The 27,506-nt window shown below is 40.3% G+C and overlaps 1 protein-coding gene across 2 annotated transcripts in view; it reads right to left on the bottom strand.

The window, feature by feature from the left end:
• The window catches only part of LOC119182310 (glutamate receptor ionotropic, kainate 2-like), a 194,774-nt gene that overhangs the window by 103,147 nt on the left and 64,121 nt on the right, over window positions 1-27,506 (bottom strand). For both annotated transcript variants that reach the window (XM_075895956.1, XM_075895955.1), the window contains exon 2: window positions 6,038-6,247. In XM_075895956.1, coding sequence (XP_075752071.1) covers window positions 6,038-6,247 — 210 coding nt within the window. The remainder of the gene's footprint in view (window positions 1-6,037; window positions 6,248-27,506) is intronic.

Genomic DNA, 27,506 nt, shown 5'->3' on the forward strand with positions numbered 1-27,506 from the left:
GTCAAATATTAAAGAAAAATGTTAGTATACCTGGGAGAGGATAGGAAACAAAAAAAAACGTGCCTGTAAATTTCTATAGCTTCTTTTTTCCTGCTCTAAACAATTGGTTAGTCATTGCCGTTTTCAGTTTCTCGAAAATTGATTTACTGGTTAAAAACACAATCAACATGAAGAGAAGCATTTCTGCCAATGCCTAAATATCCCGCCAAAGCGCGACCACAGCTACCCCGTCAATTCCTGGTTGCTTATTTGGACAAAAATTGAAAATTAAAAGGTCTTCCCTCGAGATCGTGGACAAATAGACAGATGCAGGAACAGTTTGTTTAAGCGTGCACGGGCGTTTATGGGCATGTGCATTTTGGCAAAACCTGCGAGAAAGTGATTAAACCGGGAACGGTTTCAATAAATCACCGGGCATGATCTTTTCTCCTCGATGAATAATTATCAAAGCCCATGCTTTTGGCGGACTTTCGTACTCTTGGTTGAATCGTTCCAAAAAATACTGCTTTTTCGTTGATCTTAAAAGAGTGACACTTCATTCCTCGGAATTTTATATTCACTTTTTAATCATAACTTTTCAGTGCTTGCCTGCTGCGTTTCCGTAGCCAGTCTCAATACAAATGGCGCTTACAATAATAATAATAATAATAATTAAAATAGTTCTAGTACCACTTGTAGTAGGAGCAGTAATTATTAGCTCAATATTTAAAGATAGGCACATGCAAACATACATACAGATAGATAGATAGATAGATAGATAGATAGATAGATAGAAAGATAGATAGATAGATAGATAGATAGATAGATAGATAGATAGATAGATAGATAGATAGATAGATAGATAGATAGATAGATAGATAGATAGATAAAGTGAGTCGCCCAAGCTTTTTCTGGGTAGCTATGTCACACTATCTCGAAAAATTTAGGGTGACAACCTTTCCCTAGAAAGGCATCTACGCAAAGAGTGACATGTGTGGTTTTCTTTGCGTTTCCACTTCTCGTACTGTTTTTTACGCCATAAATCATTTCCACTTGAGCCCCACCTTTAACACTCTCTTCGGTTCGCTTGAATAAAAAAAGCATTCTTTCAATTCGTCCCGTGCACCTAACGCGTTGGAAAACATGTGCTCACTGGTTCAAGAGTTAACTATCCTTTTACAGCCCTACATTATGATTCAATATTAACGCTCTTGCTTTGTAATAGTGCCACGCAGCGTTCCCGGTAGTAATATAGTTCTACTCTTTTGTCTATTTTTCAATCTTGGCAGAGCTAAGCCGAAGCTTTGAAGCTTTGCGTTGCTCGAAGTACCTTCGGCGCCACTCCACCGTGCAGCGATTCCCTACATCGTTAGCAAGTTGGCCGCGGTGAAAATAATAAAAAAATGAGTTACCTAAACAACAAGATACTCGAGAACAGAGTGGATGATCCATGCACCGTTTTCACGCCGCCCGCGAGAATGACCCGACTTCTTTTCTGGTTCCTCGTTGACCCGAGTGTCTTTCACCTCGCTTGATGGAGAGGCACAGTGGAGACCCTAAATTACAGACCCCCCAGAAACAGGGCTAGCAAGACAAACAAAACTTCGGGCTGAAGTGCGGCCTGTCGACAAAAAACATTTGGCTACACATACCGACAGCCGGCCTCACAAAATGTCGCCACAGACAACAATGGGGCCGTACCGGGCTTCTAATTTATTTCTCCCTGTCCACCTACAAATACGATTTCTGTTGTACTAAGGTGAAAGCGCTGAAAAATTTGTTTTCAACTTTTGAGTACGTCAGGAAGGAAGGAAGAACTGCTGTTACGGCAGTGAAGCTGATTTCAACGTAGACTTTCGTTTATCGCATGGAAACAGTGAGCACTCAGGACTGCATCTACTATAGTAGCCAGTACGACCTCGGACACTAGATCACACTCAAATTTTCTAATATTAATATATATATATATATGAGCGCAGTCTCTGCAACTGTGCTCATTTACTAGCAATTTTTATTCACAAGCTTTGCTTGCATGAAATCAAACACAGCAAAGCAAGTAGTGCACATAGTGATGAGTACGATATGTAGCGCTACTGCAATATACACGAGAGTATACCTTAAAGTTTCTAAAATATAAAAAAAAGATTACAACTACCAGATTGGCAATGCTTTCCTCAAGCGTGTACAAAACTATAAATATCTTGGGTTATGGTTCACGCCCGACCTCCGGTGGAACACTCATATTGATAATGTATGCTCCAGGGCTACCAAGGCATTGTATAGCCTTAGACGTAACCTTTATACCGCCCCATCTGATATAAAGTGTCTTGCTTACAAAACTCTTGTCAGACCTATTATCGAATATTCTAAAATTGTCTGGGACCCTTACACAAAGACAAACTGCAATAAAATAACAAAAATACAGCGACTTGGTGCGAGATTTATTTTTAATAAATATCGCCGACATCATTCTCCTACTGAACTCTGTAAAAAAGCTGGACTGGAAAGTCCTGAACTTAGGACGAGGATTGAGCGTCTGAAATTCCTCTCCCAGTTAATTCATAATCATTTTAAACTAAACTATTCAGATTACTTCCAGGTCAACACACAAGAACACTCCAGACATCGCCATAATATGTATATACCACCCCTAGTCCCACGTAACGATTGCTTTAAGTTCAGTTACTTTCCACGTGCTATTGAAGATTGGAATATGCTGCCAGACTCTATAATTGGTTGTTCCTCGCTTACATCATTTGAACAGAATCTAAAACGTTTATTTTCCGAATAACAGTGGCATATGTTTTTTTTTTTTTTGGCGTGTGTGTGTACTTTTTGTTGGTTGCATGATTCTGCAGTAGTTGTTTTTTAAATCTTCAGCGCGGTGCAAAAGTTCCGCCTCAAATGCGTCATGTGCTGTTCTGCGCGTATGTATTGCATCGCATGTGTGTTCCATTTATGTATGTTATGTATAACTTCGAGTTGCTGGTCACAATAATACCGAGAAATTATCTCGAGACCTGTACGGTACTTCTTTTTTGCAAATAATTGTTTGTACTTCCACCCTGTAACGGCCCACTTCTGGGCTAACAGTATAAATAAATGAAATGAATGAAATGAAATGTTGTAAATATATACCGAAAGCTTCTATTGAGATGAAGGAAAGAATATTTTACTTTACATATAGGTGCTAAGAGCATTGAAATATGTTGCTTTCTAAGTTTTACTGGAGGCATCAGAACTAAGGCATTTACGTAGTATATTTCTTTGAAAGCGATGTGGCAGTACCACTCGCAGTGCAATTAATGTTTTATAAAAGCACAATAGAGTGAACAATGACTTCGCTTAGAATATTAAACTATAACCTGAGAACTCTAATGTTACAAGTTTCACTATTCTGAATTTTTCAGCAACGGAAAAAATTAACGTTCAAGTTTCGTTTATAAATCTCGTGCCGAAATATCCGTGCGTGAAGCCCCAAATTCAGAAATGTATTTTTCGTATTGTCGCAACACAAGCTCCATGAGATATTCTGAAACTTCGTATGCTAGGTTTGGGGTGATGTATTTGTTTTTTATCGATTAGAAGCTACGCAAGAAACCAGTACACATTTTGAAAATATATCACCTCCTGGTGTATAGTGGGGGATTCCCAAGGTATCGCCTCCATCGGCATTCCTTTTCGTGCTTTTTCTTGCTTATGAGAGTCGCTTTACATTATAAGTGGTGTTTCAGCCATGTGTACTTTACTAGTACGCGAAAAATCGGTTATCTATTTTGCGCCTCTTTGGAGATTTTTTGTTACCTAATTTTACCCACAGCAGTTTGTTTTTGGTGCAGGAGATATTGAACAATATTTTATATTAAAACGCCCTTTTGCCTGCCCATTTTTGGGGACATTTCATAAACACACGCTAAACAATGTTTCGATGCCACCACAACAGAACAGGCCCACGTATAAGTGTATATAGCCAAGATTGCTCTTTTCATTGTGAAATTGTATTTTAAAGAGTAGCTGGTAAGCTTTTTGTTTTGTCGTTTCGCAAGGACACAAAACGAACCTACACAAGTTATCTTATTTTTTTAATGTTCCACATTGCTTCCGGAACACGTGCATTTGTTTTTTTTTTGGCATGAGACACAATAATTCTGATAAGTAGGAGAACCAATAGAAAATGCGAGTCACAAAAAAAGAAAATAAAAGGAACATTGAGGAACCCTTGGCAAAAACGTTTTCTTGAAGCAGTGGGATCCGAACATGCGTACCCATGACCCCAAGAGGAGTATCGTTAGCCATCTGTTATCCAGGCACACTAGCAGAGAGCAGCATGGCCTTGTATAAGTAGTATCGCAAGCCGTCGAGAAAGGAAACTGAGAGTGACGGGGAGAAATATAAAAGGGCGAGCGAGAGTAAAGCATAGCGTTGAAGGAAAGAGATAAATAAACGAAAGGGAGGGACCAGAATAAATGGCGAAAGATAGATGGGAAGATAAATAAAGAGGAAGCAAGAAGAAGAAGAAGAAGAGAGAGAAAGAAAATATATTTAGAGACAACAAAAGAAAAATATACAGGAAGAGACTTAAAGCACTAGAAAAATAGAGAAACAGAGAAAGTACAGAGTTCAATAAAACAATAAGAGTGAGAAGAAACCCACAAGGCCATCAATCTGTGCACTTCACCCCCGCTTAGCAACGCTGTTGTGAAGCCGCCTAATCTTTTAAAAGGCGAAAGCACTTGATGGCTTATGGCAGTGGTTTTAAACTCACCTAAGCTAACGTGCCGTAGTTTAAAAAATTAGGCCTTTATATACAATGCTCCGCTTTGTGAACAAGGTTGAAGCTACAGAAGGAAGGGGGCAGTGAACACCCAACACGGTAATTCTGAAAGGCGCATTTCATTAACCTAATGTGATGCGTTTCTGGTGGCTATTTGGCCTCAACATTAGAGCGGCATATCGACAATGATCTGTAGAGTGACCCGAATACCGACGCCAATTTTTATATTACATTTTTTTCATGGTCATCTTTCAATACAAGGCTATGTACGCATGAGTTATTTCACGAAAAAAATAAGAAAAAAATGCTTCGGATAAGTCTCATCTCTGCAGCTTACCCAGGCCAAGGGCTATTATCCGAAATGAGCCAGTAAATATCCCGACATCCCTTGAACAATAACACAATTTGTTTCTTGTGAAGCCACGGGTCACTACAATATACGCTGCGGGTGCCAAACCCTGCCTTATAGAGTTCGAATTTTCACCGTCACCGTCCCGCGATGGCGGCATCTCGCAACCCGGTTTATCGAGTACGAGTGACAAAACAAAAAATCACCATCAACAGTAGGCGACCCAGGTTGCAGAATTTTGTGGTGTCATTATGACGTCATCGTGATCTCACAAAGGCGTCAGACCACGCAACGTGAAATTAAGACGTCATCATATCGCTTGATAGCTTGCTCTAGGTGGTCAATCACGGAGGCAATGCCAAACTAGGAGGGGTGCCTTTAATCTCGAAGGCACTGTAAAGTCATGTTTGGTGCAGAAGAGTTTCTAAAGGTGGCTGGGCAGCATAAATGCGCAAGCGGAGAGCAAAAGGAAGATAGGTTTCACGTTAGAGTCGTGTTAAGTGAATGTATTTAGGTACACTTAGGTCTTGTTTGTCATGTGAGATCAATTTGAGCTAATATTCTTAGGTGACCGTGAAATATTGTCGGGTGTAGAATACTGTCAGCAGCGACGACACATTGTCTGCATTCAACAAATATGACCGTGCAGATGAATGCTAGACAACTCCACAGTGAATCTGTTATAGAAACAATCAGCCAAACTCCCCGCCAAACTCAGATCACCTTAATGCCCTCGTAGATATTACTTCAACGCTTTTCGCTCACTTATGTTGTCGCGTCCTCAACGTGTTGCTAAAAACTTTGTAAGTCTCAATTAATTTTGATTCTCAATATTAGCAATCGTGATTCACTTCATCTTTAAAGTCGCAATTCGGACTTCTTATACATAACCGGCCGTTAGGTAGGTGCACGCCTAAGCTTATAAGACTTCTCACCTTTCTTGGAACAGCGAAAGATGTCCTCTGGCTCTAGTCTCACGCCCGCCAGACTCAAGTGCGGGGTCCGTGGCCGAGCTTGAGTGCTACCGCTTTCTCCATGTTGGGGCAGATCTTCACCGACGTCACTTGCATTTATATTAGCCTGGTCTAGTGCTTGTGAAAGCTGCTTTGCTTCTTCTGATGACCACGACTGGTCGTACACGACACCTGAAAAACAGCGAGCGCAGTGTCTAATGTAAAACAATGGCCACAAGCTCATACCTCTCCATGGTGGCGTACATATGCCACATATATAATGTATATAAAAAATTAACAAACGCATCTAAACAGCAGAGAGGAATAGCCAAATGTAAAAGAAGAACAGAGAGGTTAGTGTCACACTTGAGGCCTTCCCTACTGAGGAAGTAGGTATTAACAATATTACCAGAACTTACCTTACCAAACATCTGACAAAAATATTAGGCAAGCCGTAGTGAAGGGCACCAAAAATTTCAATCATGTGATGTTATTTTGCGTGCATTGACAGCGAACAGCACACGGAATTGTAGCACTTCACCTCCACCTAAATTCAGCCGCCAAAGCAGGGATCAAACCCAGAAGATTCCGCTCAGAACTCAATCACCACACCAGTAGTCTACTATGGCAGACTAGAGTGAATGTACAAAAATAGAACAAGAGTAAAGAAATATACACCATCTCCCGCTAAAAGGAACTATGTGCAGATGCGAAGCAGCGGGTGCTAATGGTTACACTGGCGATGGTGTTCACGCTGGAGCTCATGCGGTGTTGTGCAGAAAAAAAAACCTGAGAAGACGCAAAGAACGCAGTTATGGACTGGTGTTTTCTACAAGTGCGTGCTAATCGATGGTAATGGACAATGAGAGACAAAAGAATTCGATTCGACTCAGAAACCCACAGTCCGCTTTGAGTTTACGCCCATGGTAGAAAATTTTATTGTATAAACAACGCACATGAGGTATTCACGTGGAAAAACTATTCGCATGGAGAAAATTTGCGTTGAAGAACTATTCATAGCAATTCACCGACGTAGCCTGCATAAATATAAACGTTATTCGCCTAAATTAGTCAGTGTCCGGTCTGAAACTTGAAGAGGATCAACTGCAAGAAAAATTAATTTACGAGTGGGCTACTAAAACAAGTATACTTACATGTGAACAGCTGCAGCGCCGTTGCTATGGTGCTGCATGAAGCTGGCGCAATTAACCTCAATTAGTTTTTGTGAGATCGAGCGCCGACATTACTTCAAAGAAAACGTGGAATCGAAGTATGCGAGGAGTGAGAGAGTATTCTATGGTCTTGCAGAGAACATCTTAAGCTAAAGCACTTCAGACTACTTCCCTCCGCGATAGACTTAAGCTTGTATTTATTCCCTGCTGTTAATGAAAACCTGTTGGCACCGGCTCTTTTTTTGTTTAATTGTCTTTCGTGTCCTTATTTTGTGAACTCTGAATCGGGTGAAGTGGGGGGAAGACGCGAGTTGAGCGTTTGGCTTAGCGCTCCCTAGCCACACGCTCAGCAATATCACATGTTGGACCACACTCAGATAGCGTGCCAAGTATGAACACGGAAAAAAACAAGATTTTTGTGCAGCCAGTTAACATTCTTTCACTCAACGTTAAAATGATTTTACTCAGTATGTTACCATGCAAACAAATACAACCAACAAAATAGATTTATGGAGCTTTCAAAGTCAATTATTAGGCGTCAGGTAGCCGACAAGATATGGAATTGAGCAGGCTGTAAGAAGCAGCAGAAACCTGAACGTTGCGAAGGCAAGCTTGTGCTTGGGCAAAAATCAGATGTATGCATAAGGGACAAGGAAGGCAACGTCATCACCAACATAGATATGATAGGTGAGGTGCACTAGAAATTTTACAGTGAGCTGTACAGAAGCCAGAACAACCACGATGATATCGTAAGAATCAATAATAGCGCCGAAGAATTCGACATCCTACCAGTAACTACTGGGGAATTGAGGAAATGCCTAGGAAGAATTCAAAGAGGCAATGCGCTGGTGATTATAAAGCAATAACGGGCCTGCAAAAAGACGGCAAAGAAATTCTGTTAGAAGAACTGTCCACCTTATATACGAAGTGTCTCTACAGGTGAAGGGTCACCAGAATCTTGGAAGAAGCCAGACATCAAGTTACTCAATAAGGAAGGAGACGTCAAGGACTTTAAAAAATACAGGCCGATAAGCTTACTGTCCATTATGTACAAATTATTTACAAAAATAATAGCTATTAGAATGAAGGCTACATTAGATTTTAGTTAACCCAAAGACCAAGCATGGTTTTGTGCAGGCTACTCCAAAATAGACCATATTTATACTATCGATCAGGTATTTGAGAAAAGCACGGATTACAACAAATCCCTATACATATAGCCTTCATACGTCACGAGAAGGCGTTCGACTCAGTTGAGACATCAGCAGTTATGCAGACACTACAGGATCACGCCATAGACGAACCATACGAAACCATACTGGAAGAAATACATGGTGGCTCTACAACCATCATAGTTTTTCATACCGAATCACAAATAAAGAAGGGTGTAAAGCAGAAAGACATGATCCTTGCATTGCTATCCACCGCGTACGGAAAGGAGGTGTTCAGGTCCATAGATTGGGACGAGTTAGTGATAAATGTTAATTGGAGATATTTTAGTGAGTTGCGATTCGCTGATGACGTTGCCTTGATGAGTAACTCGGTGGACGAATCACATCGTATGATCACTTGAGTGGACACAGAAAGGAGAAAGGTAGGTCTGAAAAGTAGCATGCGAAAAACTAAAATAATGAGCAACAACTTTCGGCAGAAAACACCGCTTTGCGATAAGTGGAAAGATGCTGGAAGCTGTAAACGAATATGTCTACTTATGACAGGTAGTAACCATGGAGCCAAAGAATCAGGGTGAAATAACAAGAAGAATAAGGATGGGGTGAATCTATTCTGTAAGCATTCTTAAATCATGAACGGTAATCTGCCACTAAACCTTAAGAGGAATGCATATAACAGCTGCATCTTGCCAGTATTTACCTACAGACAGAAAGCTGGAGTCTTACAACAATGATTAAGCTTAAATTCAGGATGATGCAACGAGCGATGGATAGCGCAATGATAGCTGCTACTTTAAGAGTCAAGAAGTTAGTAGAGTTGGTCAGGAAAAAAAACAGCAGCGATTCCATACAACAGCAGGGATTCCATACAACCTTAATTCTATCGTGATGGAAACATATTCTGCACTGCTTTAGTTTAAGGTCTTCTCTGCACGACCGTAGAATACTCTCTAACTCCTCGCGTATTTCGATTCCACGTTTTCTTTGAAGTAATTTCGAGGCTTCATCTCACAAAAACTTGTTGAGGTTAATTGTGCCAGCTTCATGCAGCATCGTAGCAATGGCGCTGCAGATGTTGCACAGGTAAGTATACTTGTTTAAATAGCCCACTCGTAAATTGATTTTACTTGCAGTTGAGTATCTCCAAGTTTCATAAAACTGTACGTGAATATGAAGTGGTAGACCAGGCACTGAAACATTCAGGCGAAAACGTTAAAATAATACGCGGGCTACGTCGGTGAATCACTATGAACACTTCTCCCACGCAAATTAAACACTACCGTTTGTGACGCGGCGTTTGATCGGAGCAACAGTTCCTGCAAATCGGTAATACGCCTACATATTTGCAGGTGGCTAGCTACTTAGAAGAAATATTTACGTGTAAATTATATACCGATAACGTATCAGCATTTTTTGGGCGTTTTGTATGGGACATTTTTATATTGTTTAACAATTTGGACATATTGAAAGATTTTCTTTTGTAAATATTGTAACGTATCTTCTAGCAGAAAGCACTACTTTGTGAAATCGCCCACACAATCTGCATAAAACTGCGATGTATTTAGTAAATTTAAAAGACCATAATTCCATGTGTAATTCTTTGGGACACATCTTATAACTCCGGACTATACTCCAAGATGTAAAGAAAATTGGGGTAAGTAGCGCAAACCCGTTAAGAACCGATTTCTAGGCGTAAGCGGTGAAAACAAAAAATGCATCACTGTCATGCACCACCATTTTCACAGTGAATCTTCCGTTTGGAGGTAAGTTTGCCCATCAGATTATCGCAACAGCTCACTTAAATTTTGCTAGTGGCCTAAACAGTTGCCTTTTACTTTGGTAGACTTGCACCTCAACAATGAGCAATGATGACTGCTGTATATATAGCGTATATATTCGCGCGTGGTGGGCGCAGAAAAAGGCGATACTCGGTCGCCGAGAAAATGAGCCCTTGTCGTGACGTCACTTCATCCCGACGGCCATGCCGCCAGTGTTTGTTCTCGGGCTAATAGAAATCTCTCTCCGTGGCATCCACACCCCCAATGCGCATGCGCATCTCCTCTCCTATGCTCTCCTTCTCTCGCAGGCGACGCCGACGCAGGCAGCTTGTGCTAGCGCGCTTTTTGACTGAAAAAATCGACAGCTCGCCCTGCACAATCGTTCACTGGCTTTCATCTAAAGTATTTGTTGCACCTAATTGCCTTCGAGCGATGGCCCTGCAGATAAGCGAATTGTGAAAGGCTTATGCTGGCTTGATTTCCGAGTGCAACAAACATCGCTTCGAAAGGTCAACAAACTGTGTCGACAACCACATCCATTTAGAATGAAAGACCATGGTTCGAGCTTTATATCTGGCAACAAACCTTGCTTTGCTGAATAATTCAAAACTATGAAATGCAAAGGCTTCAAAAGGTGGTGGCTGGTGGTTTTTACATCTAAAGCGCATATGTATATTTGTCATTTGTCTGGTGATGCAGTATAATTTTCTACCTACAAGATGTGTGCATTCTCTCAGGCTTTACAAAGACTATGGGTGTACATAGTAGAAAAAGTTTGAGGGCAAGAAATTGACATCAGCATAGCCCTCCCGTTTTGCGCCTAAATTTCTCTATAAATGTCGAAGAAAAGTGTTATCTTGCACTTCTAAATTTATTACCTAGCCTTTTTGTGAAGAAATAAAAGAAAAGCGCTCTTTTCTTGTTAATTTTTTTAATGTGTCATAGTAGTTAGCAACTGTGGCGATAGCACAGGATTATATGTTGTTATGATAATCCATTTGAAACAAACAAGTTTGTTAATTTAGAAGGACGGAAGCCACCCTAACTACTTCTTTGGTCCATGTCGCTCTGGTCGCGATGGCGTTTAGTTATAGATTACGAAATAGAAGACAACAAAAATCTGGCAACAGCGTTCATGTTTTGTTCTTTGTTAAAGTGCTATGACTGAAATCATGATAGTGTTATTTTTTTGCTTTCCAATGATTACCGTAAGCGAAATCGACTCTGAAGGATCATTGACAAGTGTTTCAACGGACGTTTATTGAGAGTGGTTAGCAGGTGACTATTTGTTTATGTTGGTTGTTTATACTTATTTTTTCTTAAAATTTGTTGCTTAGAACGTATTTCTGGATTGTCTCTTGCAGTGCGATGTGAAGGCTTCATAAGAAAATTTTACCTATATAGGTCTAAACATTACGTTAGAGGCACCCGCCTGTGCGTGGGAAACAGACTACTTTAGCCTAGTAGAAAGACTAAAGTTTTAATAACAAACCATGCATAAGAGCACATTGAAGATATAACATTTCTCTCTTTCATGCATACACACCAAAACATGCCCTATAAGAGTGCATAATTGAATTAAAACATTGTCGTGCCTCTAGCACTGCAATCCTAAACGGCCAGAAAGTATTACACTTGCATGGGAGCTTACTCATGCTTCTTTGCAAAGAGATGGCCGAAACGTTTTTGTGGCACTTTTTACCGACATGTGCATGCGATCATACTTTATACAGGCGTGGATATTTGGTGAAGCAAATATAGCTCGAAATGCGTTGTATTTTCAGACCGCATACCTTATTGGCAAGCTGTTGTGATCGATTGGGCGTGGGGTGTTTTCTTCACCGTGCTTTTGCAGGGAGAAGTTAAAGGCACCCATATCACGCTGCATGTTGGAGACGTTTATGACACCCCTCCTCACTTTCACCGAAGTACTCCATCAGTATCACTAGTATAAAATGAGTCCCTGAAACAAAAATGGCTGAGAACAATTGTCTTTGTGGGTAAGTTGTTACGCTCACTGTTCATTTGTTCAGTTTGAAGATGTTCTTGACGACATTTACAAATATAGCTGTTCCAAAAATTGTTAAGCTACAGGTCGAAGACAAAAGAACATGCCCTGCGTTTGCCAGCGAAGCTGCAGCAGCTCTCGAAGTGAAGCGCTGTGGCCATTTATTGAATTCCCCGGGTGAGTATACGTTGAACTGCAACACTTTTAGTTGTTATAGACCTAACGCTGGAGTCACAGTAAATAGCGAGCTTCCGTTTGAACTGAATGATTAGCGGATACTACGACAGAGTTCTAAGCTACAAAGTTCCCAAGAAACTTCTGTGACTTTGTTTCCTGCATCATTGCAGACAAGATGTCCTGTAACAAAACAACTGCTACATGGTCATTGCGTTTTGCGTAGAATGGTATTTTTTCAGCCTTCCCCTCATAAACCCATGAACGTCTTTATACAATCCCGTCTTCAGCTAAGGGAAAGTTCAAAATGTTTATGGGTAGCCTGGAAATATATGTATGCAAAATAACTGATAACGTGGCACTGCGGCTTCAATGGCGTCAATATAGGAAAGAAATACGAATACTACCAGAAGTCACTTTTTTAAGACCACTCACTTTCTCTCAATTAAAGAAGGAATACTACCTGAAACATTTAGCACAATAGAATCGGTTTGCAAAAAATACACTGATTCATAGCCGAGGTAATGATCAATATTTCCCTCCTTTTTCAAAGCAACCGCGTTAAATAAAACTACTCTTTAGCCGCGGCGTTAGGTTGAATGATTTTTTCTATGCTTATGAAATTTGTAAGAGTAACACTCAACATTACTTCTTTTTTAAAAATTTATTTTGCTAAATTCGTTTCAGCAAGATGCATCCGTGTCTGAACTATTATGACACGAGATATGTATATATACATACACATATCATTTTACTCATTGTAGTTGATTGTTGCAATATTTAACACGTAAGTGAAAATTTTTCACCGCTCAGAAATATTGTCAATGCTTCAGATGGCTCCCGATCATTTAATGATTAATGTTACATGAGTTATTCATGGCATTTGCGATGACCTCATTTTTGCAATAGGCATTTCGGGAATTCCTTGTCAGATAAACAATATAAATTATTGCTATTATGCGTGAAAAGACAGAAATTGAGCCAGCATCTAGGCTACGTTTGCTGCTAATAGTGGTTAGTGATTAAGACGGTTAGTTAGCAAATAAAAAACAGCCTTTTAAAGACAACGTTAGGTTATCCTGCGCCACGAACAGAGTTCAAAAATATATGATTTCCGGGAAAATATTCCCTTGAAAGTACGAGTATACATGCCATCTAATGCTCGCGTGCCTACGTTATAGCAATGCCTCTAATCTAATGAACTTGTTTAAGTGTGCTTTGTATTACCTTCCTTCGTACTAGGCTGCACCTTGTAGCGGCGAAACCGTGAGCATTCAGCGTACAACGTGTCTGTGTATATGAGCACGTGAGATCGTATGAAAAATTAGCTGCTGTGTCCAATAACCTCTAAAACAAAAATTGAGAGGTAACTTATTCGCCTTTTCATGCGGTGAATACCATATGATTATTTGATACACTGGCACAACGGGACATTCAAACAACCTGAATTTTGATGAAAAAGGGGGAATTTTTCAATTTTTTTTTTTCGTTTATTCTTGTGTGCGCATGTGCATGGCCACGGACAAACTGCGACTTCATGGTGTACGAGTGGGAGGGGGGTAAAACACGTCGCATCATTTCTCTAGAATTGCCAACAGCTGGTGAAAAGAGTGCGTCATCATATTTGTGACTGCAATACAAAGCTCATGCCTTTAATTCCTACCCTACTGTTGTTGCTATGTTAGTATAGAAGCTTGCGTCACAAAACATCTGTCTAGAATGTCGAATCTGTAGCACAAAAGAAAATTTTTTGTGGTAGGTGGGAAGTTAGCCATACTTCTACGTTCGCGCATACATAGAGATGCGAAATAAAAAATGAACAAAAGTGGTTAAACCCCCCAGCTCGTTATTGGACCCCCCAGTTCGTTCTGCTAAGGCTATAAAACAACTGTTGTGCTGCCTGTGATCAAGTCATTATGTGGGTGAATTGCTCAATGGTTCACATATGCTCTAGATTTGTATTTCTCTTTGTAAATCAAACATGTGAAAGTGAACACCCCAGAGAGAGTGCATGATAAAGCATTTAGGATTTGTGAAGTGAATTTCAGAAAAGTTCCAATCCTCAGGGGGAAAAACGAACATTTGTCATGGCCATGGGCAATTCGTAAACAACAATTGGCACCGGAATTTGCGAAGAATGTGTAAAAAGCAAGGGACGACAAATAATCACATGAGCGGGAAGGAAATGAAGACAGACGACCAGCTTTCAACTGGGCCTGTCCCTACCATTTGTCCATTACTGAAACACTCTGCAATCTTGCACATTGCGACGATGAATGAAAATATTTTTGGGTGTCTGGGACTATGTTACGCTTTGGGAAAAATAGCTATATATCTTGATCAAGTGAACCGGGCTTGTTCAAGGGTTAGCTTTCGCCGATTCAATAGCAAAGCTGTTCAAGCATGCTTTAGTACGTTTGCCGTACCATGATTCATTGGCTCACCTTAGTTCACTGGTATGTTCACCTTAGTCCACTGGTATGTTCTCCATAACTTCAGAAAGCCCCCTAATATCATCTGGTATACTAAAGGGCTCTGGTATACTAAATATTAGCAATAATGTATATTGTTTATCTGCACAGGAACTCCCGAAATGCCTATTGCAAAAATGAGGTCATCGCAAATGCCATCAATAACTCATGTAACATTAATCATTAAATGACTGAGACATCTGAAGCATTGACAATATTTCTGAGCGGTAGGAACTTTTCACTTCCGTGCGAAATATTGCAACAATCAGCAACAATGAGTAAGATATATGTGTATGTATATATACATATCACGTGTCATAATAGTTCAGACACGGATGCATCTTGCCGAAAGGAATTTAGAAAAATAATTTTTTAAAAAAGAAGTAATGTTGAGTGTTACTCTTATAAACTTCATAAGCATAAAGAAAGCATTCAACCTAACGCAGCGCCTAAAGAGTAGTTTTTTTTTAACGCGGTTGCTTTGAAAAAGGAGGGAAATATTGATCATTACCTCCGCTATGAATCAGTGTATTTTTTGCAAACCGATTTTATTGTGCTAAATGTTTCAGGTAGTATTCCTTCTTCAATTGAGAGAAAGTGAGTGGTCTTAAAAAAGTGACTTCTGGTAGTATTCATATTTCTATCCTATATTGACGCCATTCAAGCCGCAGTGCCACGTTATCATTTATTTTGCATACACATATTTCCAAGCTACCCATAAACATTTTGAACTTTCCCTTAGCTGAAGACGGGAACGTATAAAGACGTTGAAGGGTTTATGAGCGGAAGGCTGAAAAAATACCATTCTACGCAAACGCAATGACCATGGTACAGTTGTTTTGTTACAGGACATCTTGTATGGAATGATGCTGGAAACAAAGTCACAGAAGTTTCTTGTAAACTTTGTAGCTTAGAACTCTGTCGTAGTATCCGCTAATCACTCAGGTGAAACGGAAGTTCGCTATTTACTATGGCTCCAGCGTTAGGTCTATAACAACTAAAAATGTTGCAGTTCAACGTATACTCACCCGGGGGATTGATTAATTGGCTATAGCGCTTCACTTCGAGAGCTGCTGCAGCTTCGCTGGCAACCGCAGGGCATGTTGTTTTGTTTTTGGCCTGTAGCGTAACAATTTTTGGAACAGCTATATTTATAAATGTCGTCAAGAACATCTTCAAACTGAACAAATGAACAGTGAGTGTAACAACTTACTCACAAAGACAGTTGTTCTCAACCATTATTTTTTCAGGGACTCATTTTATACTAGTGCTACTGATGGAGTACTTCGGTGAAAGTGAGGAGGGGTGTCATAAACGTCTTCAGCATGCAGCGTGATATCGGTGCCTTTAACTTCTCCCTGCAAAAGCATGGTGAAGAAAACACCCCACGCCCAATTGATCACAACAGCTTGCCAATGAGATATGCGGTCTGAAATTACAACGCATTTCGAGCTACATTTGCTTCTCCAAATATTCACGTCGTTGTAAAGTATGATCGCATGCACATGTCGGTAAAAACTGCAACAAAAACTTTACAGCCATCTCTTTGCAAAGAAGCATGACTAAGCTCCCACGGAAGTGCAATATTTTCTGGCCGTTTAGGATTGCAGTGCAAGAGGCACGACAATGTTTTAATTCAAGTATGCACTCCTATAGGGCATGTTTTGGTGTGTATGTATGAAAGAGAGAAATTATATATCTTCAATGTGCTCTTATGCATGGTTCGTTATCAAAACATTTAGTCTTTGTACTAGTCTGTTTCCCACGCACAGGCGGGTGCCTCTAACGTAATGTTTAGACTTGATAGGTAAAATTTTCTTATGAAGCCTTCACATTGCACCGCATGAGAGAATCCAGAAATACGTTCTAAGGAACAAATTTTAAGAAAATTAAGTATAAACAACAAACATAAACAAATAGTCACCTGCTAATCACTCTCAATAAAAGTCCGTTGAAACACTTGTCAATGATCCTTCAGAGTCGATTTCGCTTACGGTAATCACTGGAAAGCAAAAAATAACACTATCATGATTTCAGTCATAGCGCTTTAACAAAGAACAAAACATGAACGCTGTGGCCAGATGTTTGTTGTCTTCTATTTTGTTGTTTCTATGTTTGTTGTCTTCTATTGAGGGAGCGGCGGCACTACAGCAGCAATGTCGCTGAAACATGCGTGGCTTATCTTGCAGATGGTGGCACTCGTGCTCAGTGCTCCAACATCGACCGACAAAGTCCCGGCCCTGCCCAGATTATCTTCGATAGCATCCCGTGACGTCATCGGGGCCAACCTATGGAACTGGAAGACTTCGGTGACGTCACCACGCGAAGAAGACATAAAACCTCGTCCGCTTCAGCGGCACCTCAGTGGGAGCGGCGGCACTACAGCAGCAATGTCGCTGAAACATGCGTGGCTTATCTTGCAGATGGTGCCGCTCGTGCTCAGTGCTCCAACATCGACCGACGAAGTCCCGGCCCTGCCCAGATTATCCCCGACAGCATCCCGTGGCGTCATCGGGGCCAACCTATGGAACTGGAAGACTTCGGTGACGTCACCACGCGAAGAAGACATAAAACCTCGTCCGCTTCAGCGGCACCTCAGTGGGAGCGGCGGCACTACAGCAGCAATGTCGCTGAAACATGCGTGGCTTATCTTGCAGGTTGGTTATTATGCTCCTGAATCTTACTATTGTTCCTGCAATCTTTTTTTGATTGTGCTGGCGCTCCCAGCGAATTGTTTTGACATTTTGTTCAAGTTGTGGTCGGAATTGGTGCTAATGCTTTCCGGGGACATTGAACTCAATCCCGGACCAACTGTTGAGGAAATGCTAGAGACAATCTTAAAGACACAAACTCAAATACAAGCTAGGCTAACTCAGATAGAAGAAAAATTGGAACCTTTGTCTGAATATGCTGCTAAGATAAATAACCTTGACATTTCTGTTGAAAGCCTCAAGCGCACGATTGAACAACGGCGAGAAAGGTTAAATGAATTGGAAGACAGGGCTAGAAGAAATAATCTTGTTGTTTTTGGTGTCACTGAGACTGATAAGGAAACACGACAGGACATTGAAGAGAAAGTATTAAAAAACATATTCTCAACGCGCCTTGGTGTTACAGTGTCCTCAGTAGAAAGATTTCACCGCATTGGTCAGAAGAAAAGCAAACAGGACAGACCAGTAATTGTAAGATTTTATGACTACAATGAAAAGACGGCCATATTTAGGAGCTGCAAAAAATTGAGAGGTACTAATATTGGAGTCTCTGACGACTACTCAAAAGAAACATTAGAAAAAAGGAAGTCCCTTTGGCGCTCTGCTCTTGATGATAGGCGCAGTGGTGCGAAGGTGAAGCTTGTTCGAGATAAGCTTTACATCGACGACGCTGCCTATACGTGGGATTCCCGTTCCAATACACGCGTGAAAGCTAAGAACGCTCAAAGCGAAGCACGCCGCCCGGTCTGACAAAAGAAGCAGTGCGACATAAAGCTGATAAACGTAAACGCACGAAGCGTTTTGAACAAAACAGAATAACTAGAATCGTTGACACTAATTTATGACCCTGACTTTGTGGCTGTAACAGAAACTTGGCTAACAGAGGATGTTGCAGATACGGATTTTTTTCTTATTTCATTTCATGTACTGCGTAATGACAGACTAACCCGAGGTGGAGGCGTTGCTTTACTGATTAAGAAAACTCTTCGGTACGAATTATTGTCGCCCATTAAAGACTGTGAGAACGTGTGGTGCAAATTATTTATGGGAGATATAACGTTACTTATAGGGGTTCTCTATAGGCCCCCCGGAACTTCAGTTGATATTTTTGAGAAATTGGATGACTACTTGCTAACAATGACAAACAAACGAAGCAGAGTAATAATCACAGGCGATTTTATTTTACCACGTGTCGACTGGAATGCGCAAGTTGCTGGGCCGCTTAACAGGCCTCTTGCAGAAAAGCTGCTTGACATCATGATCAAGTACGATTTGGTTCAGGTAGTTGACAAGCCCACTCGAGCTCAAGGACAAACCGAGACATTGTTGGATTTACTATTTTTGTCACAGGAACTGTTTGATTATGAAATAAGTATCGATGATGGAATCTCGGATCATAAGGTGGTTGCAGCAACTCTTAAAGCAAATAAAAAATTAGAAAAAATAACCAGAGTAAAGGTGTACAATTTTTAGGCCGCAGATGATACCTCAATTCTTGATTATTTAGAAATGGATTTTGACGCTATCCCGCCTACAGATGATGTATATGACTTCTGGGAATACTTTAAGAAGGTAGTAAATGACTGTTTGTCACGTTTTGTTCCCCAAAGAGAAAAGAGAACTGCAAAAGCTAACCCATGGATTACCAGAAGTATCATTCACCTAAAACGACGACTATGTCGCGCCCGTCCGAAAATACCAAGAAACTCGTCTGTTATTGCTCACATTAGTGCTCAGGTACGAAGAGAAGTCAAGCAATCTAAAAGTAATTTTCTAACTAATATATTGTCTGAATACATACCCAACTCTCCCCAGAAATTTTGGCGGTACCTGTCTAGTTCGCAGTCTGAAATAACTGGGCTTTCTATAGACGGGACCTCCTATAGCGAACCGATTCAGATTGCCGAAGCACTCAATTATTACTTCAGTACTGTTTTTTCTCCAATTATTGATCAATCAAAAAAGGCTGTACGTTCGATGATACTAGTTCCAATCTTCTTACCGTATTTAAAGAGGGCTTAATGGCATTACTGCTTGAATTGGATCATAAAAAATCACCTGGTCCGGATATGATTCCCAACGAATTTTTGAGGCGCTACTCGGATTGGGTTTCTAGTTTCTTAGTTAAAATTTTTAATTTATCTTTGTGTACTGCCGCTGTTCCGATTGATTGGTTATTAGCAAAACTTGCACCCATTTTCAAAGCTGGTGACCGCCTTAATGTTTGTAATTACCGTACAACTTCTATCACATGCACGGCGTGCAAAGTAATAGAGCATATAATTTCAAAATATATATTTCAATATATTGAAAACAATAATCTCTTTTATAATAAGCAACACGGTTTTAGAAAAGGCCTTTCAACCGTCACTCAGCTTTTTGAATCTGTTCATGCTTTCGCTACAGCGATAAACTCAAAAGAACAAGTCAATGTCATAGCAATTGATTTCTCTAAGGCCTTTGATAGAGTATGTCACCAGAAACTTATTCAAAAAATGTTAATACTTGGTATTGATCCCCCAATTGTAAGATGGGTTGAAGCGTACTTGCGCAATAGGTTGCAGTTTGTTGAAATAAGTGGCGCACGTTCTTCTCTTTTACGCGTATCCTCAGGTGTGCCACAAGGCTCCGTGTTGGGACCTCTACTCTTTTTAATTTATGTGAATGATATTGCAACGGTTGTGCCTCCTTTTGTTGATGTAAGGTTATATGCAGATGATTGTCTCTTGTTTTGTCATGTGAAAAGTGTTTCTGATCAAATGCTTCTCAATGATGCTCTTCGATGTATTGACAACTGGTGTGAAAAATGGGACATGAAAATTAATTTTGATAAAACTGTTTGCATGACAATTTCAAATAAAAAAACCCTTAACTATAAATACACAATAAACAATAGAGAAATTAGGAGTTCTAATGAGTTTAAATACTTAGGTGTTACTATATCCAGCGGTTTAAAGTGGGACAAGCATATTGACAACATTACAGGACTGGCGAAGCGAAAGCTGGGTTTTCTGAGAAGGAAACTCCGTGATTCAACGCCCTCTGTTAAATTGTTGGTGTATAAGACTCTTGTTAGACCAACGCTGGAGTACGCAGCTATCGTCTGGTATTCGCATACTAAAACTGAAATTAACAAACTTGAATGAGTACAAAAATTGACCGCGAGGTTCATTTATTCAAATTACATGAGAACACAGTCTGTATCACTTTTGCTTGCTAGGGCTGACCTTCAATCGTTAGCTACATGTAGAAAAATAGATCGCTTAAAATTTATTTATGACCTGTATCATAAGAACTACAAGCTGGATCCCAGTGTATACCTGCGCCCCAAAGGACGAGTGTCGGCTCGTACCAATCACTCATTTTCTGTCCAAGCTTATGTACCGCGGGTGGATGTATTTAAGTTTTCGTTTCTGGTGCGATCTATTGTTGACTGGAATGCGCTTCCTCCCGAGCTACTTGCAGGATGTAGATCCTCACAGGATTTTCAACGACGGCTGGACTTGTTTTTTGCCTAACATTGTTTGTGTATTGTTCACCTGTTCACCTCCCACCCCTGCTACAGCCGGCAAGGGCTAAAGTATTGTAAATAAAATAAATAATAAATTAATTTTGTAATCTATAACTAAACTCCATCGTGACCAGAGCGACATGGACCAAAGAAGTGCTTAGGGCGGCTTCCATCCTTCTAATTTAACTAATTTGTTTCTTTCAAATGGATTAGCATAACAACATATAATCCTGTGCTAACGCCACAGTAGCTAACTACAATGACAGAATAAAAAAATTAACAAGAAAACAGCGCTTTTTTTATTTCTTCACAAAAAGACTAGGTAATAAATTTAGAAGTGCAAGATAACACTTTTCTTCGACATTTACAGAGCAATTTAGGCACAAAACGACAGGGTTATGCTGATGTCAATTTCTTGCGCCTAAACTTTCTCTACTATGTACACCCGTAGTCTTTGTAAAACCTGAGAGAATGCACACATCTTGTAGGTAGAAAAAATACTACTACCCCAGACAAATGACAAATATACATATGCGCTTTAGATGTAAAAACCACCAGCCACCACATTTTGAAGCCTTTGCATTTCATAATTTGAAATTCTTCAGCAAAGCAAGGTTTGTTGCCAGATCAATAAAGCTCAAACCATAGTCTTTCAATCTACATGGATGTGGTTGTTGACACAGTTTGTTAACCTTTCGAAGCGATGTTTGTTGCACTCGGAAATCAAGCCAGCATAAGCCTTTCACAATTTGCTTATCTGCAGGGCCATCGCTTGAAGGCGACTAGGTGCAACAAATACTTTAGATGAAAGCCTTGATTGCATGATTAGCCTTGGGTAGTGTTGACTCATTATTGCAGATTGGTGCTCGAGTCAAGTTGTTCAGATCCTCTTTCTCTAAGCTTATAACCTCAGTACATTTTAGGTTATCACAGCTGTGCACATACGGTGTATTGTAGAAAGGCTAATAAAACTGATGGACGGAATTATATAAATCAAAGTTCCATACTAATGTTTAAGATTAAGACAACATTAACAACTCATTGCTTGTTTCATTGTTAGACAAGCGCCATTGCGTTCATATAACTCTGTTTCCGTTGAAGACCATTACAGGGTGTTTTTTGATATCATTAGAACTTTTAACAATCGTAATGTCAGACAATATGCTTACATTGTTAAAATACTTGATGCGAAATGCAGTTAATTATTCGGCAGCATACCTATATATAAAATTAAGCGAACTTGAGCTGATAAGCACTTCGCTGTCTGGACGCTCATTTCTTACAAGCAAGCTTTTATATTCGCTCAAATAAAATCATAAAGGCATTCCTAATCTGGTATTTTGAAACATACGATTACTTGAACACCCCCGTGCGCTGACCTACATTCCAAATATGAGGGCGTGCTTGAAGCCCGTGTACTTAGATTTAGGCGGACATTGAGAACCTCAGAAGAACGAACTTTCCGGGGCCATCATCTACGGCGTCCCACACAATGATGACGTGGTTTCGGAGGACATTGAACCCGGATAATTACGATTATATATTCTGTTTGTCACGACAAGGCTGGCAATAGGTGGGCCTTTAGATTGAAATACTGAATCATAAGGTTTCGGCAAGCCCTATTGTATATGACGTCATTATTTTGGTGCGATAATGTTATATCAGAACCAAACTGAAAAATTAAACACCCACATGCGTATTGTTCTTCGTTAAGTTCCGGTGCAACAGTATCAATGAAACACTTTAAGTACATTCTATCATAGAAGCCAAGGAATATGTATTTTTGGGCTATTACTATCCACTCCTTAAGAGAAAAATCTTCATATCACCGCGTGAAGTGTCGTTGCATGGTTTTTTACAGTGTCAGCAGTATACAGTACCAAGGTTTCCTGTTCAGAGTTATTCTGTTTTTTACAGGTTTATACAGATACATCAGGTTTATACAAAACTACCACCACCACCACCATTGGCGCATAAAAAATTGTCCGAATTTCATAGAAAAGTGCTGCTAGTCATCAAAGAAGCTAATGATTGAAAAGTTGCAGTTTTACTTAAAGTGCCCTACTGAAACGTTCCGTATGAAATCTTACGGAAAATATATGGACTCCGTAACATTTTCTTATGCTACATACGGAAAAAATATGGAGTTTTATGGAAATATACGGAAGTTGTATGGCATTTACGGAAAGCTTCCTATGGAGTATAGGGAAGAATAAGGAAATTTTATGGCGTATACGGAAAGCTTTTTATGGAATATACGGAAAGATAAGGAAAATGTATGGCATATATGGAAAGCTTTTTATGGAGTAAATGGAAGGATATGGAAAGATAAGAAAACCTATGGAGCATACGGAGAGTTCATGATGGAAGATATGGAAGGATAAGGAAAGTGTACGGAGTGTACAGAAGCTTTCATAAGGAAAATGCAAAATGTAAGGTCTTACGGAAATATACAGATTTTGTAAGGTGCTTGCGAAAATGTGCAATAGTGTATGAAAGGCATGTGGGTTGTTGCAAAAATGTGGAAACTCTACTGTTGTCACATTTTCAGCAGGAAATCCGAGCTCTATAAAGTTATAAATGAATGCACAGTGACATATATAGTACAAAAAAATAACGCAGGCTAGTCTGTGTTGTCAGTCACCGCTGTTCACCCTTTTTGAGAATGAATACAACTTCTGCAGATGACCAGGTGCTAAAGTCTGTCACACGGAAAATGTGTCATTCACAAGGAATGACAATAACTGTCATTTTACTTGCATGCTGTCACACGAAAACAAATCAAGCAAAAATGCATAACTTCAAAAGCTCGTTTTTTGGTAGAAACAATAATAATGAGAACTAAATTCAATGTGAATGAACTTGTCAATATTCATGAAATTGTTCTCATGAACATTGGCAAAAAGAGAAATGTCATTTTAAAATATTGACCATGAGCTTAGCTCTCCTGAGCACCGACAAAAGAAATGAAAATCTATGAAAACTGATTGGATGTAGCCTAAAAATAATTTTTTTATTGATAGTATGTGCTCCTACAATATTAATACACCTACACACAACTTGCCACAGCTTCACGACAGAAACGAGGTAGGGGCAGAGGGAGTGGTCAGAAAAATAATTAAGTTTGAGAGCACAACTGGTATGTACAAACACATAATGGTGCTTATCATTGATGCACGGATGGTCGTGTATAGAGCTGGGTCGTTTTGAGATTTTCAAAAGCATTGTTTCAGACCACCATGCAGATTACGCTTCAATTGTAGTGCTACATAAGACACAACTTATGGGCCAGCTTTAATGAATAAGAAGATTATAGGTTAAACAAATGCTTTAAAATATATTATATCATGGCTGCATGAACGCATACAAGCTATGTAAAGCGCAATAAAGTGAGGACGCATGAGCTTCTCTTGATGCTTCAGTTCTACATAGATGCTTCAACTGTGCTGCAAAGAAATTTAACCAATGTCTGTGTGTGCAACATTGTCCATTTTAAACTATCTATATGTATATATGAAATTCCTACTGCGAGTTAAGCTACGTAGCACTCATAACATTTCCTTTTATTAAGGGCAATTTTTCAAACAATCAACATTATTCATTTTCTGTCTTACTTCGTGCCCGCAATTCTTGGTTTGGCTCGAACACAATTGTGCAGCCCTTATTTTGGAGGAATCAAAAAACATCCACCTAAATATATTTTGGAACTGCTTCTCGGTGATATTACCTACCCTCAACTGCCACAGCTTGAGATGAGTCATATAGCAAGTCTCGCGCATACCTAGGGCCTACCCTTGAAGAAACTGGTCCGGCTGTGAAATGCTCACTTTTTTCTCAAATCATTTTTTTGGTTTGAGTTTTCTCACTTCTCGAGTCCCTTCACAATCAAGCAGACCCAACGTTCCCCTTAGTCCTTAATTTTGTTATATTATGAAATAAATAAAAAAATTATTAATGAAAATAAAATTGCTAATAACTGTAGCGCAAAAAACACAGTCCCACATACGTACTTGAACGCAATATTGCTTTTATTTTGTTTTAGAACCTAAGGCATTAGAAAGATAGCAGTACAATAAAAACGTTGAAAAAAAACAAAAAAATTAGACTTGGCGGGACTCGAACCTGCGCCACTCAGTTGTGCTCGCATACGTGAACTGAGTGCATTACCTTGCTGAGCTATTCGCGCTGAAGGGTGCCGTGGGTTTAAGTTATGTATATAAATTTGCTTTTCTCACGCTATGTGTTGGCATATGTACGATATGCGATCGTATCTATTGTTGTGTGCATATGTTTTGGGATTGTATATACGTCGCATGCTTTTCGCATGTCTTTCAACTATAGATTGCTGCCCCGCCTCGAATGAAAACAAGTATTTTTACACCCACACACAAGCTTGAGCAGTTGAAAGTTGTTTCCCGGGGCTCTCTTGCGACTGAGTCGGCCACCACAGGGAATTAGAGTGATACGCCATTAATCCCTCTATCTAGCTGTATTCCACTTAGTAGCTCTATCGCTTGATGACAAATCGAGCGCGGGGCGCTACGCTATTGCGCACGACCATGCCTCGCGTAGTGGCGACATCAGCTGATTGCGCCGGCCGGCTTGCTTCGATTTGCTTCAGAGCAAAGAAATGTCATACCTTGAAAGGTTGCGTACTGCACTATGTCAAAACGTTACTGCTTTGTAGCCATTCTATGATTCGTTGAGAATTGATAACTCTGATATCACTACTGTAGAGCTTTGCGTCGGCGACACGCACCGAACGTGAAACCGCACTACGTCTGTCGTAGAAGCAGTAGGAGGCTGTCGTCTGCTAGAACAAAAACAAACCAAAGACCTGGAAAATATTCATATGTTGTAACTTGTTTTTCGAATAACCGTTTAACACTTTTAAAGTTATTTTGCCAGATAACATACAGTTTTTTCCGGTTTATAGCAGCGACAGATGTTTTTTTTTATTTTCCTCACACAGATATCCAAGTCAAATTCATTCACAACTAAGCCACATGTTTTTTGTCTTCCTTGTTTTCGTGGGCATGCCGTGTCGGTGCGTCTGTCATGTGTTCGCGCTGCTACACACGAGAGCACGAAATGTTAAATTTACGCAAGGAAGCGCCGTTCCTCGTTCGTGTGATGTGCTAAGATTGCTACCTATTCCCGCGGTTGTTCGAGTGCGGATCAAGTGCGAGTCGTCCAAGGAATCGGCGGGTTGGGCGGGCGCTCGAAGGACTCCGAGGTGACGGCTGACGCTTGTGGTCGCTTCCCTCAGGACAGTGTGAAACAAACTAAAGGTAAGGGGGACACTTTTTTATGTAGACCAAGTCTGCCACTCAGTGCAAGTGTGTGTTGCTGCACTCGAACGAGGCGCCGTGAAACGGCAACCTTATGCGCCTTTGCGAGTGCGGTTGCCGATTCGCTTTGACAATGCTAACGCCAGCAGAGCCATGGCGCATCGGCGCGGCCTTACTGGAGCTAATTCGAGACAACTGCGGCAACATGCATGTGTATGGTGATCGATTTTTTTCATATGTGCAATGTAGTGATGAAGACGTACATGGCGCTTGCTACGTTGTTGATTAAACGAAGCCTGCAGTGCCATTTGATGCAAAGCAGCATTTTGTTTACGTTCTCGGGCGATACAATTTGTAACTTGGCTCGATTCACCTAGCCAACCGCCTAAGTGGGTTGATTAGCATACGTTCACGGTAGAGTGTTATTATGCCCCTAAACAGTGGCGTGTGCTTGTTAAAAGATATAATGTGTGTGCCTAGTGGAGAGAGAGAGAGGTGTTCGTGCAATCTGCATGTGTACCTGCAAGACGCCTTTGCTTGTAACTAATAATGTACCGGCCAGCACCTACATTGTACGCCTGACTTTGAAGAAAACTTGCATGCACAATGTGAGATTTTGTAATCTGCCAGAGTTGCTTTTTATAAAATAATACACTGCCAGCATGTTCAAAATATGTTTCGCTGCTGTGTGGCAGGGGTGCGGTTATCACGCTGTTGTGTAGCTGCTGATGCAAGCACTTATAGTTTTGATGCGTTAATATTTCTCATCTAACTCATCAGGTGTTTGGCTGTTTCAGCACAAACAAGGCAAAGAGAAAAGGTAGACGGGTAATGACAGGACCAGTGCCGACTTTTGTTTGCAGGAGAATACCCATGTTGGTGTATTTATTGTGACAGCCTTTCTGTATTGCTTTATTGCCCAATTTATGCAACAACACAGTTGTCAGCAATATGAGAGAGAACACTAAAATTAGCTTTTAAAGATCATGGTGACTAAATGCCTAGTGATTCACAGCACAAAGTAACCACAAAAGACATCAGTATGATCAATGTGGACGAGTACAGTCTTGCATCTCAAAAATATATTGTGCAAAATGTTGCCTAAGTAAGAAACCTCTCTATGTTTGCAAATAGTGTGACGTCACTTCAAGCACCGTGCCAGC

This window comes from Rhipicephalus microplus, chromosome 5 (genome assembly GCF_043290135.1).
Source record: "Rhipicephalus microplus isolate Deutch F79 chromosome 5, USDA_Rmic, whole genome shotgun sequence".
Taxonomy (NCBI): domain Eukaryota; kingdom Metazoa; phylum Arthropoda; class Arachnida; order Ixodida; family Ixodidae; genus Rhipicephalus; species Rhipicephalus microplus.